The sequence below is a fragment of the Piliocolobus tephrosceles genome, chromosome 19 (assembly GCF_002776525.5).
Source record: "Piliocolobus tephrosceles isolate RC106 chromosome 19, ASM277652v3, whole genome shotgun sequence".
Taxonomy (NCBI): Eukaryota; Metazoa; Chordata; class Mammalia; order Primates; family Cercopithecidae; genus Piliocolobus; species Piliocolobus tephrosceles.
Window position 1 is genome coordinate 42,203,984 of NC_045452.1, and position 15,906 is coordinate 42,219,889.

General features: G+C 44.1%; 1 protein-coding gene across 5 annotated transcripts in view; it reads left to right on the forward strand.

Moving 5' to 3' along the window:
- The window catches only part of HLCS (holocarboxylase synthetase), a 250,179-nt gene that overhangs the window by 57,555 nt on the left and 176,718 nt on the right, over positions 1-15,906 (forward strand). For all 5 annotated transcript variants that reach the window (XR_002726196.3, XM_023191343.2, XM_023191352.1 and 2 more), the window contains one exon: positions 3,341-3,523. Coding sequence is in view for 4 of the 5 variants with exons in the window: in XM_023191343.2 (XP_023047111.1) it covers positions 3,341-3,523 (183 nt within the window). In the remaining variant the exon portion in view is untranslated. The remainder of the gene's footprint in view (positions 1-3,340; positions 3,524-15,906) is intronic.

Here is a 15,906-nt window from a genome sequence, read left to right on the forward strand (position 1 = left end):
GAGTCCACATGCATTCATTCGAGCACCTCTCTCATCCCTTCGGCTCTGGTGGGAACAGAACTTGACTTACTTCATTTCTGCCACCTGTAAGGGTTAATCTCTGGAATAGCCGTGTGCTCAAGTGAATTAAACAGGTCCTGCCACTGTGCTGTTTGTCTACATTGGCATAACTTTGTCCACCAGAGGGGAGAGGTGCACATTTAAGGTAGAAGCGCACTGAGTAGGATACGGAATTTTTATTTTTATTTTTTTTGACACGGAGTTTCATTCTTATTGCCCAGGCTGCAGTGCAGTGGCACATCTCGGCTCACTGCAACCTCTGCCTCTCGGGTTCAAGTGATTCTCCTGCCTCAGCCTCCCAAGTATCTGGGATTACAAGCATGCGCCACCAGGCCCGCCTATGTTTTTTTTGTATTTTTAGTAGAGATGGGGTTTCACCATGTTGGTCAGGCTGGTTTTGAAATCCTGACTTCAGGTGTGGATACGGATTCTTTAGAGGGTTTTGCTTTTCTGCCTCTTCCCCTCTCCTGGGCTATCTAGAAACAGGCCCACCTGACCTGTTGCTTCCGATCGGCGTGCTCGGTCTCAGAGGAAGCAGCCAGCCTGCAGCCAGCCAGCTGTGGTTTGGGGACCATGTTGGACAGTGTCCTGCAGACCTTTTCTGATTGGCCTCAACCTTTCTTTTTTGAGCCAGAGTCTCACTTTGTCACCCAGGCTGGAGTACACTGGCACGATCTCAGCTCACTGTAACGTCCACCTCCCAGGTTCAAGTGATTCTTGTGCCTCAGCCTCTCAAGTAACTGGGATTACAGGCATGCGCCACCACGCCTAGCTGATTTTTGTCTTTTTAGTGGCAATGGGGTTTCGCCATGTTGGCTGGCTGGTCTCAAACTCCTGGCCTCAAGTGATCCTCCCGCCTCGGCCTGCCAAAGTGCTGGGATTATAGGGGTGAGCCACCACACTCAGCCAGGCCTCAACTTTTAACATTTGGTTAGTATATTTGGCTTGGTTAAGGTGTGGGTAGGAACTGAGAGATTTTAAGTCGCCTGAAAGCTGGCACTATGCTTTTTATTTTCATAATACTTCTATAGTATCAGGCTAGAAGCTTTGCATACAGTAGGCAAAGCTGAAACAAAATAAGGCAGACGAGCTCAGTTTGCTTTTCTGGGTACTCAGTGTTCTGGCAACCTCCAGGCTCCAATGCTCATTTACAATCTGATCTCAGGGGAACTAGAGGTTCCAGTAAGTTCCTTCATCCCAGGACAGAGGCTGTTGATAGGTGGAGATATTTTAAGTTTTAACTAGACAACAAAGCCTGAAGTAACTAGGTGAAGTTCCAAATCTTAAAATTCAATCAGGGGAAGGAGGGTGAGAGGAAAGGCCTTTCTGGTATCCAAGAAATCCTGCTCCTCCCTCAGTAAGCCCTCACTTAAAGCTGTTGATCGGTTCTTGGAAACTGCACACTTAAGTGAAATGACATACACTGAAACCAATGTTACCACAGGCTAATTGATAGAAGCAAGAAGTCAGTTCCCATGGCGTATTTCTGGTCACAAAGACATCACCAGACTTCTAAATAAAGGACAAAACACTGAAACACTGAAATACATATGAGTTATATGTACATTTAAGAAAGTTTAATAAGAACATAAGATAATTATTTCAGTTCAGCATGGTGGGTGGCCGCGTGGCTGGAGCTCAGCCTGGAAGCTCAGGGCACTGGTTGGGGAGCCAGCCCTGACCGGGATGCCCACCCATCGCAGGGCACACTCACACCTGCACTCACACTTGCTCAGACCAGGAGCATGTAGACACATCAGTTCACCTAATGTGCACAGCTTGGGGATGTGGGGGGAAAATGGAGAATTTGGAGAAAACCTGTGCAGACATGGGGAGAGTTTGCAGACCCACAGAGAGTGGCCCCAGCTGGGAAGTGATTTCTTTTTCCCCTCATCAACATCATAACAAAATGACTTTGAGTGAAACAACATTATTCAAGGACCTGATGTTTTGAATTCCTGCAAACTCTCTCTCTCTTTTTTTTTTAAATGGTCGCACTCTGTTGCCCAGGCTGGAGTGCAGTGGCACGATCATGGCTCACTGCAGCCTCAATCTCCTGAGTTCAAGGGATCCTCCCAGCTCAGCCTCCCAAGTAGTTGGGACTACAGGTGCACCACCCACGCCTGGCTAATATTTGTATTTTTTGTAGAGACGGGGTCTCACTGTGTTGCCCAGGCTGGTCTGAAACTCCTAGGCTCAAGCAGTCTTACCATCTCGGCCTTCCAAAGTGTTGGGATTACAGGTGTGAGCCACTATGCCCAGCCTTCTGCAAACTCTCTTAAAATGATGAATAAGGCTGCTCTCTTCCCCGGTATTGTTTTCCATTTATGGTTAGTAGGCCAAATGGAGGTTTCCAGCGTGAGCCATTTGCCTCCCTGAGCTCACTAGCAATTAGGTTTTCAGCACAGCTGTCTTTCTAGGTTTTTTTTTTTTTTTTTTTTAATGGAGTTTTTGCTCTTGTTCCCCAGTTTGGAGTACAATGGCATGATCTCAGCTCACCGCAACTTCCGCCTCCCGGTTTCAAGCGATTCTTCTGCCTCAGCCTCCCGAGTAGCTGGGATTACAGGCACATGCAACTACGCCTGACTACATTTGTATTTTTAGTAGAGACAGGGTTTCTCCATGTGGGTCAGGCTGGTCTTGAGCTCCTGACCTCAGGTGATCCGCCTGCCTTGGCCTCCCAAAGTGCTGGGATTACAGGCATGAGCCACTGCGCCCGGCCCTAACTATTTTATTCCTATAACCAAGTTAAGTAACTTGCGGAAGGTAATATGACTGATGAGTGTGGAACGTGGAGAGAGATGATGACTGTCCAGGGTCATTTTCACCATGGCCTCTCTGCCTGACAACCAGGATTTGAACAGGCTCTTTGGAATCGTTTTCTTGTTGGCCATGACTTTCCAGATATTCAGCTTCAGAGTTTATATGCTATTGATAATTAGAAAAATTCGGGTTCAAGTTTTCTCTATTGGATTATACTGTGTCCCTTAATTTTCACAGGAGAGCAAAGCTATGAGCTATCCGGGTATGATGTGCTCACTTGGAGAAGAAAACTGGTAAAGAAATTTTTTGGCTGGGTACGGTGGCTTATACCTGTAATCCCAGCACTTTGGGAGGCTGAGGCAGGAGGATCGCTTGAGCCCAGGAGTTCAAGACCAGCCTGGGCAACATAATGAGATCCTGTCTCTAAATTTAAAAAAAAGGAAAGAAAAAAAAGAAACTGTTTTTCTTATTGCCTGTGTGTGCCCCCCGTTTATATAGTGCTGTGTTTTCCCTTCAGGTGCACTTGGAACTACCTCCAAGCTCCGACATAGTGCAAACTCCAGAAGATTTTAACTTGCTTAAGTCAAGCAATTTTAGAAGATACGAAGTCCTTAGAGAGATTCTGACAACCCTTGGCCTCAGCTGTGACATGAAACAAGTTCCTGCCTTAACTCCTCTTTACTTGCTGTCAGCTGCGGAGGTGAGTTGTGGGCTCAGCCGGGCAGAGCGCGCCACGACGTGGCCCTCTTCACAGTGGCGACCAGTTGCCTTAATTGTTTTATTTTGGTTGGTTTTGATTTTTCATTTCTGTTTTGACTTCGGGTTTGGAAATCATCTTCAAGATGTGCACATATTCATTTTGTGGGGGGAGGGTTATGTATAAGGGAGGGATGACTGGTAGAGTTTAGAAAGGTGTTAAGTCTGTAGGTGTGGCCCTTTCCGCGTTGGGGGGAAGAGGGTCCCTGTGTCGAGTATATTCAGAAACTATAATTTTATTCATTTGGGATTGAAAGCATTTGATTTGGGCTGCTTTCAGCAAATCTTTGGAACAATCACATTTGTGCTAATGTTTGCCATCTTGTGGCAACAGCGCTCTGGGTTTCACGTCTGTGAGTCGTGTCTAACAGGAAAATGCCCACGGAACTGGGAATGTGGTCGGCAGTTCTCGTGGCCAGTGCCTGCACTTGTTGCCTGTGAGTGATACCTGGTTTTGGGCAGGTTGCCAGATTCTCCAGGTGTGTGTTCTTGCTAATCCCCCTGCTCAGCAATGCTGTCAGTTTCACAGTCATTGTGACAAATTATTTTGTCTATTTCTGTTGTCTTCTCTGAACAGACAAATTTGTGAGTTTAGTGACATAACCACGTAGTTTCTGCAAACATCCAATAGTCTAGGTGACTTTAAACACTAAACTTACCTACTTTCTCTTGAAATGAACAAATTATACCTCTCATCCTAACATTTTTTAAAAAGGAGGCACTTTCTTTTGTGTTGCACTGTGTCCCTTAGTTTTTGGAGGAGAGCAGAGCTGTGAGCTATCTTGGTGTGATGGGCTCACTTGGAGAAGACAGATAGAAAATCTGAGAGCACTGCCACTCCCCTAGACCTTCTCTGTCAGTCTTTTCCTGGGGATGGAGGGCTGGGGCTGGCTACCTTAGCGAGTGCCTGCTCTGAGGCTTCCAGCTGGGGAAGTCAGGGAGTGAGGTGGCTTGGCCTTGCCCTTGGCACAGCTCCTTGCCCTTTCTCAGAGTTCAGACCATGCTGGTCTTCGAACTTGACCTCCGGACTCTTGGACAGAGCAGTGGATAGGAAGAGTGGCCCCGCCCCCGGTTATTCTCCTGTGAGTGGAAGTTTGGAACTCTTGGCATTTGTGGTGTATTTAGGATGAGTATAACCTGAAATACCCAAGTCGGGGCTTTGTATCATGGGTCTGCTTATATTCAAGCACACAACAGATGCTTCACGTTTTTGTCCTTCTGGTTTTTTAAACAGCCTGGGGCAGTGGGAGGTGATACATTTTCACCTGTTCATTGATCAGTTAAGGGAGTATTCATTTCCCCCTTCACAAACTTTGGGAATGAAATGCTTGAACGTGATTAAAGCAAATAATTGCTCTGTATACACATACATGGACACTCCCTACTAAGCCCCTTATTACATAATAACTTTGGAAAATAATTATTTTCAGAAATGTTCACTTGCTATTGTGGGCCCTCCACTTGGCCTTGTTGATTTTCTTGAATATCTGTACTGTGGACTACTTTCCTCTCAGCTACTTATTTCTGACTGAATTCTGCTTCACTTTGGCAGCCCAAGGAATGGAATGAGTATGTGTATGTTGTACGTATCTTCATTTCTTAATGTTTATTTTTAGTTTTTGAGGCGGGGTCTTGCTCCGTTGCCCAGGCTGGAGTGTAGTGGTACAGTCACGGCTTACTGCAGCCTCAACCTCCCAAGCTCAAGCGATCCTCCCACCTCAGCCCCCCGAGTCGCTGGGACTACAGGTGTGTGTCACCATGCCTGGCTAATTTTTCATACTTTTTGTGGAGACAGGGTTTTGCCATGTTGGCCAGGCTGGTCTTGAACTCCAGAGTTCAAGCAATCTGCCTGCCTTGGCTTTCCAAAATGTTGGGATTACAGTCGTGGCATGCCCGGCCTCTTAATGTTTATTAACTCTGCTTAGGTGTCCTTGAATCTGCTGGAGAAGGAAATGGCAGAATTCAAAGTTTTGTATGATGTCTTCTTGGAATATAAGTTCTCTAAAGGATTATGGTGCAAATGAATTTGAACGTGGATATGCACTGCCTGAGATGGTCTTTCCGGAGGCAGCTGAATTCCTCCTGTGCCTAGTCATTGGGCTATGGGTCAGTATTTATAGATCTGGACCACAGAGACTGGGAATGGAATTGGGTTTGTACTTTATATTTGGTTCTCTTTCCAGCATCCCTACTTAACAGATCTCAGTCATCCCCATGGAATTAAGTTCCGTGTAGAGGATCTTGGCACCCAGTCATCTGCTAAATCCTGCCTGTCCATTAGGCTCATCGCCTGCCTTAGGGATTGGATGCCTAGGCTGGCTTTCTGCTTCCTGTGCCCTGCAAGATACTCTGTTGCCAGGAATCAAAGATCTCTTACCACAGGGTGTCGCTGCTGAGCTAGGCTGCCTGGCATATAGGCCCCTAGAACTATAAAGTTGTTCTTCGGAGATTTAATTTTTTTCTCTCTATATCAGTTTCACATAGTATAGTTTTATAGCTTTCCATTCTATTGGTGGCACTTTCTTTTGGGTCTGCAGAAATCGTTTCAATGTCCCAGTTAATAATATTCATCTTTCATTCAACATTTACCGTGTCCTAGGTACTATTATAGTATGGGATATGAAAGAACAAAATAAATACGCTAGTTATCTAAATAGTTTTACTGCGTAGCAGCTGTGTTTACACAGTTTGGTGCCTTGACACTTGCTCTTTATGACGAATAGCGCAGAAGATTTATGTGCTTCTCTGTTACTGTGATATAACTGGAAAGAATAGCACCAAGACCCAAGGAGAAAAAACACTCGCCTCAACGACAGTCAGCCCTTGGCATTTGTGAAGGATGTGCTCTGAGACCTTCATCGATACCCAAACACCATGGTGGCGTGTGATTCCCACTATAAAACCCAGTCACGTGTGACTTCATCAGCGTCACTGTGCACGACACCAAGAGGAAGCAGGGCTTGGCTGAGGTGCAGACTCTGGGCGGCTGAGCTGGGCTTCCTCCGACCAAGGCTTTCATGTTTGATTGAACCTCCCAGGAGCAGGATTGAAATTTGGGTCTCAGCAAAATGACAAAAAGTTAAACCATAAAACAAACACACCAACATATGTTTACCACACACCTATCTCCGTAGAAAGAAGACTGGGCCAGGTGCAGTGGCTCACGCCTATAATCTCAATGCTTTGGGAGGCCGAGGCAGGTGGATTCCTTGAGCTCAGGAGTTTGAGACCAGACTGGGCAACCTGGCAGAATTTTGTATTCTTTACAAAAGATACAGAAATTAGCCAGGCATGGTGGTGCATACCTGTAGTCCCAGCTACTCAGGAGGCTGAGGCAGGAGGATTGCCTGAGCCAGGGAGGTTGAGGCTGGAGTGAGCTGTGATTGCGCCACTGCACTCCAGCCTGGGCAACAGATAGTAAGACCTTGTTGCAAAAAGGAAAAAAAAAAAAAAAAAAAAAAGGAAACAAGACTGGAAGGAAGGAAAAATCTGGTATATATAGGATGTATTTCTGGTGGAGTGCTTAAGGGTGATTTTAATAATCTTTTAAAACTTTCTCTGTGTTTTCCAAATTTTCTATAATAATTGTATATATAATAAGCCAAATTAGTTATTTGTTATTAGTTACTTTATAATGAGCCAGATAAGTTATTAAAAACTGAAAACAAATGACTGCGTGTCGCTGGACTTTGAAGGCATCTCACACATGGTCACACTTGAATGTTAAGAGGCAGGGAATCTCATATAAGTGTCGATACTTTGGTTAATATTAATATTTGACATATTATTTAGAGAGGGTTCGCTTTGATAGTAAAACACATGACTCTTGTTCATGGCCTGTGACAGCTGTGACTCCCAGGGTTAACTGTGAGCTCTGAGTTGGTGTGTGAGGGCCTCCGAGCTGAAGCTCTCCCTTTGCTTCTGTGGGTGGTACAGGTACCCCTGAGTGCCCTTCCACTGCTTAGATGTTCCAGTTTCTTGGCAGAGCCCTTTGAACTGTTTCTCCAAGACCATATATATGGGGACCTCTCCATGGCTTCCTCTCTGCAGATGTTAGTGGGTGAGAGATTGATACACCACATGGCTCACTGTGGGGTGTCCTGGGTGAGATCACCTGGTGGCCACCACATCTTCCCGCCACCAGTGGGTGACAGGCAGTTAGCAGCAATACATCTTTACTGTGCTGGGACATGAGTGTTTTCGAGAGACACTGATTTTATAGAAGAAACACAATTCTTTCCCTTACAGAATACCAGAAAAAACATAATTCTTTTATATTTTATAGAAACATTTTAACAGATTTTATTTTCTGTCAAATCTGATGTTATAGAGAAAACACAATTCTTTCCCAGTTGAGAAGCTAGCTGCCTTGTTTCTGTTTCTCTGGGTTCCATTTTCCATTTTATCTCTGCCAGAGCAATGGCAGAAAGAAAGAGCACAGGCTGCCACGCTCGGCAGGGTCTCACGGGGAGGAGCAGCTGGTGGGTTGGGACTGGCTGGGGCCTGAACCTGTGTGTGTGACAGAACCAGCCCCCCTCCCTCCACCCCTGCAGAGTTGCCTGCCAGTGGGTCCCTTTTTATCCCCCCACTGAGGCCAGAGAAAGCAGAATAGGGTGGGATGTGCCACCCCCAAGAAGGTCGGCACCTTTACCTTGGGGAACTGGGTGTGGCACCCCCAGGAAGGTTGGCACCTTCCCCCTGGGGAACTAGAGAACGTGTGCATTGCTCCCGTAGTCTGGGACATCCACTTAGGATCTGGGGAGCGCAAGATTTTTTCCAAAATGAAAAAGCTTGGGAACCTTGTGGGTGTTCATTGTGGCCAACAGTGGCTAATGGTGTGTAGGTGACTTGAGAAATAGAAGCCGGCTGGACTCTTAGCAGGGGTCCTGCGTCCAGTTACCTTACCCTTGGGATCAAGATGTAGCTGTCGCAAGAAGCAACAACTGAGTTTGTTACCGAAATAATCGGGCACAATCACCATGGGATGTGTGTGTGTGATTTTGGTAGTGGGGAGTTGTGGAATGGATAATATGTCCTTAAAAACAAAAACTAGTTATGACATTTCCTTTTGATTTAACCCCGAATTTGTACTGTGAAACTTTTTCCCCCCATAAAAAGCAGGTTTTGTTGGTAAGGTTAGTTTAGATGCTTGTAAACATATCAAAAAATGGGTACAGACTCTTCTACTCCGGAAAGTCCTTTATGTTACATTTATTTTTTATTGTATGTATTTAAGGTGTACAGCATGATGATTTGATATACGTGAACATACTGAGATGGAGCTGCTTTTCAGATGTTGGTTGCTTTATGAAGAAACTGAGACTCAGTCATACATACCACACAGTTGTTCCTCCTACTCTAACTGGCCCCTTCATGTAGCAAACATCTGTGTGCCTGCTAAGTACAAGCCCTTGCTGCAGAAGTTTCCTGAAAATGAGGGATAATGCCTCATCTTTGTGGCATGTGTTCCAGTTGACCAAGCTTTTTTGCCTGTGTCGCCTTCTCATGTGGGTCTCACAGTGACCCTGATAAGTAGGACAGGGTGGGGAAGGAGTCCTTGCCCCCGGGAGAGGAACCTGGCTTACAGGACAGTGAAGAGGCTTATGTATTTTTCGTTTCTGTTTTTTTTTTTTTGAGACAGACTCTTGCTCTTGTCGCCTAGGCTGGAGTGCAGTGGTGTGATCTCTGCTCACTGCAACCTCTGCCTCCTGGGTTCAAGTGATTCTCCTGCCTCAGCCTCCCAAGTAGCTGGGGTTACAGGTGCCCATCACCATGCCCGGCGAATTTTTGTATTTTTAGTAGAGACAGGGCTTCACCATGTTGGCCAGGCTGGTCTCATACTCCTGACCTCAGGTGATCCTCCCGCCTCAGCCTCCCAAAGTGCTGGGATTACGGGCGTGAACCACCGCATCGGCTTCATGTATTTTTCTAATGAGTTAATTAGAATTCTCCACTTAAAAAAAATCTTTGCCTGCCATTTTTTAGCATAGTATTTGATGTGGAATCCTCCCCTTCTCCTACTTTTAATCCTAGTTCTGAGTCTCGAATGTTTCAATATGGAGAAGCTTCAGGCATAACTTTAAAATACAGTTTAAAAATAATTTTTAGAGATCCAGATTAGAGAGGAAGTCAGAATTCCAGGTGCACCTTGAATAGGTTTTGACATGTGGCTGCTGTGGTCTTGTGCGGCTGTTTTACAATACGGCACCGGCTAAAGACAGCTGGCAGATTAAAGCAAACATTTAAAAGCTTTTGTAGCTATGAATGTTTTTAAGGGTCTTTCATATACCTCTTTCTCTCCTTTCTTTCTTCCTTCGCCCTTCACCTACATTGGAAATTTTTTGTTCATTTTGACTGACTTCCTGTTATCAAACATAATACCCATAGCAAAAGACGACATGATGGGGTTTGACGTTGAATTGCAAAAGAAATCATACTTGGGGGTTTTCCTGTGCTGCCTTTAGAATGTTTTATTTTTGTGGGAAGAAGGCTTTTCAGCTACTGTGTGTCCTGTCTTTTTACTTGAATCTTGTTTCCACAAGTGTGCCTCAAGCAGCGCCTGCAGAGTAAATACCCAGGGCAGAGATGTGTGCTTGTGGGAAATCTGCACACACGCTTTTGTTGTTTTCCACGTTTAATTAGTTTTGTGATGATTCTGGCTTCTGTGCGTCGCGGCCTTTGCTGTCTGGCCTGGGGAAGGGGTGATAAGGTCTCCGAGGCCGGGGGAGAATTCCCGCTCAGCACTTTCCTTCTTGGGATAGCATCCCGTCTAAGAAGCGTGGTTTTCTTTCCTCCGTCTATTTATATCTACCATTTATGCAGTCACAAACTTGTGGATGGGAAACGGCCTCTTTTGGAATAAAAAAGTCCTCCAAGACCACATGCTTTTTGTCTCCTACCCGGGCTTCCTAATAGCTGCCATGTGTGAGCGGGTACGGATTCTGGCCTCACCTCCCGGGGAAGTCGGTGGAGGCTGTCTCCAGAAGGGCTTAGAACATTCTCCCGTGCGATTTTTGTCTCCCAAGTTCAAAAAAACACATCCTAGGAAAAAGCCCACACTGGTGTCGGGTTAGAGAGCATGATCAAAGGGCTCCTGTGATCAGGTGCAGGGCCAAGGACTAGAGTTGGAGGTGGGTGCGGCGGTGGGGCACCTCGCGATGACAGGGAACCCTTGAGTCTGGCGCTGCCGGGCCGCGGAGCTGGCAGTGTCAGCTCAGGAATGTTGGGGTCTGAGACCCGAATCCCATTTGATAAATGTTCTCCTTCAGTTCTTGGGATGTGAATTATAGCTGGGGAACATATTCTGTTTCCATGCATTGCTCATGATTTGAGAGTGCCGCCCAGAGATTTGCACTGACGGTCTTGGAAAAATGTTCATAGTGTTTCGGGGGGCTCAAAACTGACAGACAGTTTGTGGACCTGAGTGGTGTTTAATCCTCTGTTTCCACCGCCTGAGTGGGAAGGGGAGAAACAGCTTGGGGTGCAAGGAGAGCGCTCCTCTGCTGGAGCTCAGCCGATGCTGGGTAGCGCCAGGAGGATTGCACAGGCTTCCTCGTGAAAGCAGGAAAACTCAGCCAAGGTTAGTCTGTCTGTCCGTCCCACAGGCACTTTGTCCTGGAGATAAAAAGGGAAGGCTCCTTTTTTCTGAGAGATCTTCCCGATTTCTTTATTTTGTTGTAGCTGCGTGTGTGTGGCTGCATCTCTCCAGGTACTGCGTGCCGAGTTTGGCCGCACAGCTGTCCAGGTACTGCATGTTTCCAGTAAAATTCTACATTATCCCTCTGCTGGTGTCATGGGTATTTTCTTTCTTAAAATGCTTTTAGGCTTTCGTTTAATAATAGAATCAGTGGAAGGAATACTGGAGTTTACGTTCCGCAACATACACATACATCAAAGCATCATGTGGTATACCAGAAATGTACATATTTTTTACTTGTCAATAAAATAAATATTTTTTTCTAAAAAAATAAATATTGGAGTTAAAGACTATAATTTCAGTTCTCATTGATCATTGGAGCCAGTGTCCCTTACAAAAAAATTCTAGAACTCAAATTTTATTTCGTGAATCGCGGAACATGTCTTTAATTTAAAACAACAGAGTCTGTTTTATTTTTAAGGGTATTTGAGTTTTTAAAATTTCAACCGTATGAATACATATAGTTATTATGATAATATATATGCATATACATTTATATGTTTATTTAAGTGCATATGTCTGTTTTAACCAGAACTACAAAAAAACATAAGATTGTTGAAATAGAACGTGCCTTTGTGGAGCGGTCATTTCTCCCTGAGAGTGAGAGAAGACTTAGAGTAGCGGGTCTGGAGATTTCTGGTAAAAGGGAAATGGACTTTCCCTTGACACAGGGAGGTTCACAGCACGATTTTGTTATGTAGCTGTTTGTGTCTCTGGTGGGTCTCTGGCATGTGTGTCTGAGTGCAGGGGACAGAGGCTGTGGGTGAAGAGGAGAGCTGCTTTGGCACTGTGCTGTTGCACCTCCGAGGCTGAGATTCAGATTCTAGGTGTGAGCGAAAGGAGACCAGCATTGCCCATCAGCAGTCAGCTAGATCGCTGGGTCCTGAACATGCGTATCATAGGACCCTTGTCATCAGTTTCACACACCATGAGGCTTTCCTGAGCCACTGGTCTATAAATACTTTTAGTTTAAATCAACCTGCCTCTTACATGCATTAAGGAAAAGTTTAAAAAATTAAAGTTGAAAGTGAATGTTCTTTTTTTTTCTTTTTTTTTTTTTTGAGACGGAGTGTCGCTCTGTTGCCCAGGCTAGAGTTTGGCTCACTGCAACCTCTGCCTCCCGGGTTCAAGCGATTCTCCTGCCTCAGCCTCCTGAGTAGCTGGGATTACAGGTACACAACACCACACCTAGCTAATTTTTGTATTTTTAGTAGAGACGGGGTTTCACCATGTTGGTCAGGCGGGTCTCGGACTCCTGACCTTGTGATCTCCCGCCTCGGCCTCCCAAAGTGCTGGGATTACAGGTGTGAGCCACTGTGCCCGGCTGAAAGTGAATATTCTTCTCAGAAAACTTACTGAGTTTGCTTTTGTATGCCCTAGGTAAACATTTGGTAAGTTGCTCTCTTTTCTGAACAAAAATGAATCCTACATAGAGCAGTTCACTAAGAGTAATTGAATGATGGCACCACTGATTCCCCCTTCCTGTTTTTAATTTCCGTGAATAAGAAAATATACCTTTTAAAAGAAACAGCAAACAGTAGTTTCATAAATTAAAAAACGATGGTTAATTTGGGGATGGGGGGATAGCCAGACTCTGCCTAGGATTGTCTAGATTATTACTTCCTATAGGCAACCTTGATACATTTCAAGATTTAAGTTTTTCTGTAGCTTTTTAGTTCATAAAATGCTTTAAAGGTCAAAGGTCTATAATTTTGAAGGTTTTCCTCTGTGTATTTTTTCCTTCTGTGATGCTGGAGTTAGATGTAGTGTCTCAGATTGGCCAAATGAGTTTGTCTGGGTAGATGGCTTTTTAACATTTTTTAAAATTTTAATTTATTAGGTACATAGTAGGTGTATACCTTTATGGGGTACATGAGATGCCTTGATTCAGGCATGTTGTACATAATAATCACACCATATAAAATGGGGTACCTATCTCCTCAAGCATTTATCCTTTATGTTACAAACAAATTATATTCTTTTAGTTATTTGAGCATGTACAATTAAATTATTGACTGTAGTCACCCTGTTGTGCTATCAAATACTGGGTCTTATTCATTCTTTATATTTTTTTTTTGCATCCATTAACCATCCCCATCTCTGCCCCACCTTCCCACTAGGGTGGGTGTCTCTTTTTTTTTCTTGAGACAGGGTCTCGTTCTGTCACTCAGATTGGAGTGCAGTGGCACGATCATGGCTCACTGCAGCCTTGAACTCCTGAGCTCAGGTGATCTCCCACCTCAGCCTCCCAAGTAGCGGGGACTGCAGGCACGTAGCACCATACTCGGCTAATTTACTTTTATGTTTTGTAGAGATGGAGTCTTACTTTTTTGCCCAAACTGGTCTCAAATTTCTGGGCCCAGACAATTCTTCCACCTCAGCCTCCCAAAGTACTGGCATTACAGGTATGAGCTACCGTGCCTGGTGGGTTACCAAATTCTCATGGCCAAACCCTTCTCTATTCTGTTGGGAGGGAGAGTAGACAAGAAGACCTTTCTCATCCTTTCCAGGACTCTCTGCCGTATTTATGCTGGTGTTGGTAAAGCAAGTAGACTAAAAAGATTTAACTTTTTAAGCAGTTTCCTTGAATGCATTCTTTTCTAAGAATTTGTGATTATTACCATTTTCATCTTTATATTGGTACAGGTTAAAACCATAGATACATATTCACAGTTAATTTCAGCACAATGAAAGAATGTTTTGCTATCTGTTTATTTTTATTTATTTCAGGCTAATTCTCTAATTTTGCTGTTAATTTAAGAATTATCAATAGCAGCCTCAAATTTACAAAGAAATTGTATTTTCAAAATTTGTATGCCAACTTGTCTTTTAACAACTTGGTTCCAATTATTTATGACAGTTGGGTTTTCCTAGCAGGTCACGTATGTCCTCATGCTCCATAATGCAGTTAAACCATAGGAAACCGTCTTGTCTGTGTGTCACATGCTGGCTGGCTGGCGCACATATGCAGTGGGAACACTTTGAGCCTCTTTCTACTTCTCCGTCCTTCAACTCAGGACATAACAACCATATCTCGGACATTGCTCAAAAACATCAAATTGGATACCTAGCAATACCATGGCGTATGACTTAATTAATTCCCCTTGGTAGGTTAATACTTTTCTTATATTTAAGAAAACTTTTTTTCTTTCAAAGTGACTGCTGAACTTTACACAAAAGTAAAAGAAAACATTTCATAGAAAATTTCAAATATACAAAAGTAAATATAAATAATGCAGTGAATTCTTTTGTACTCATCACTCTCCTTCACAGTTATCCATTTATGGCCAATCTTATTTCACTTCTTTCTACCCACTTCTCCGCCAATATTATTTGGAAGGAATTCCCAGATACCGTTTCAGTTCTCTCGTCTGCGAATATTTTAGTATGTGTCTCTGAAAGATACGAGCTCTGTTTAAAAACATAATCACAATTCCACTGTCATACCTAAAATGAAACAATCTCTTCATACAATCTCATGTCCAGTCAGCCCTCCAGTTTCCGATTAGACATATTTAAAGATGGACTGTAGTATCTGTGCATTGTGTATAATAAGCACATGTGTATAATGAGCATGTTGGTCCTGTTGCAAAACAAATTTGAGAAAGAAACAACTGATGTAAACCCCTGTAACTTTTTGGGCAACGTTGATTTCTATGTCCCTGTTGAATGCCACATTTTAGCCCCCATTACTAGGCCGTTCTGCAAATAGCAGCAAGTGGCCAGTTAGAATAACATTCAGAAGAACCCTGAATGTTGAAATATGGGGGTTTTGTTCCAACTCTCACTCTTTCAGAACTAAGCATGAGTTCCTCACCCACTCTTTTCTGCATGCGAAGTCCTGGGTCTCTTTAGCAGGGACGGTATTGATTTTTGGTCTGTATGCTTTCAGCTCGGGTTGATGTTTAGCCTTTGACCCAGCCACTTTCTTACAATAAACAGTTTGTTGATGAGAGCAGCTGCTGAGCAGATTGTTTCCAGATTGTTCTCTGACGGCTGAGGACAGAGTGCACCTTACGAAGAAGTTGGCTTGAAGCTGATGGCGTCTCTCCTTCTTACCCTCTCTGCCTTTGAAGCCAACTGTGTCGGCCTCTGATCATTCCTCTATTTATATCCCGTGAAATGGTGTGAATCTGTGGCACTAGAAATCAGGCCTCACCTACAGTCCTGAATATTTAATTTTGTTCTCTGAATGAATGGTCGTAGCATTTTCTAGAAGTTTCTGCCATATGGAGCAATTCCTTACATGGCAGGAAGAATTTCCGGCACTCTGTACATAGGAGTTAGTGTACCGTGGGGTGCTATGTAAGAAAGTAGACAGGCTGGGCTTTATTTTATGCAGGAATCTGTGCTCCTTGAATATTTAAAGGCTTTCTATGCAAGTATGGAATGAGATTACTTTCAGACTGAGTATGTGTTATCTGTCTTGTGACTCGAGCCCTTTTAAAACAGTTCTCTTTATTTATTTTTCTACTTTTGAAAGAGAGTACTTCATTTTTTTTTTTTTTTTTAATTCAAGAGACAGATCATCCAATGACTTGGTGATTTACATGGCCCAAAGTCTCACCTTCGTTTGGATTTCTGCAGCTTCCCCAGTCACCCCCAGCTGTTACCTAGAATGGCCTGTCTGC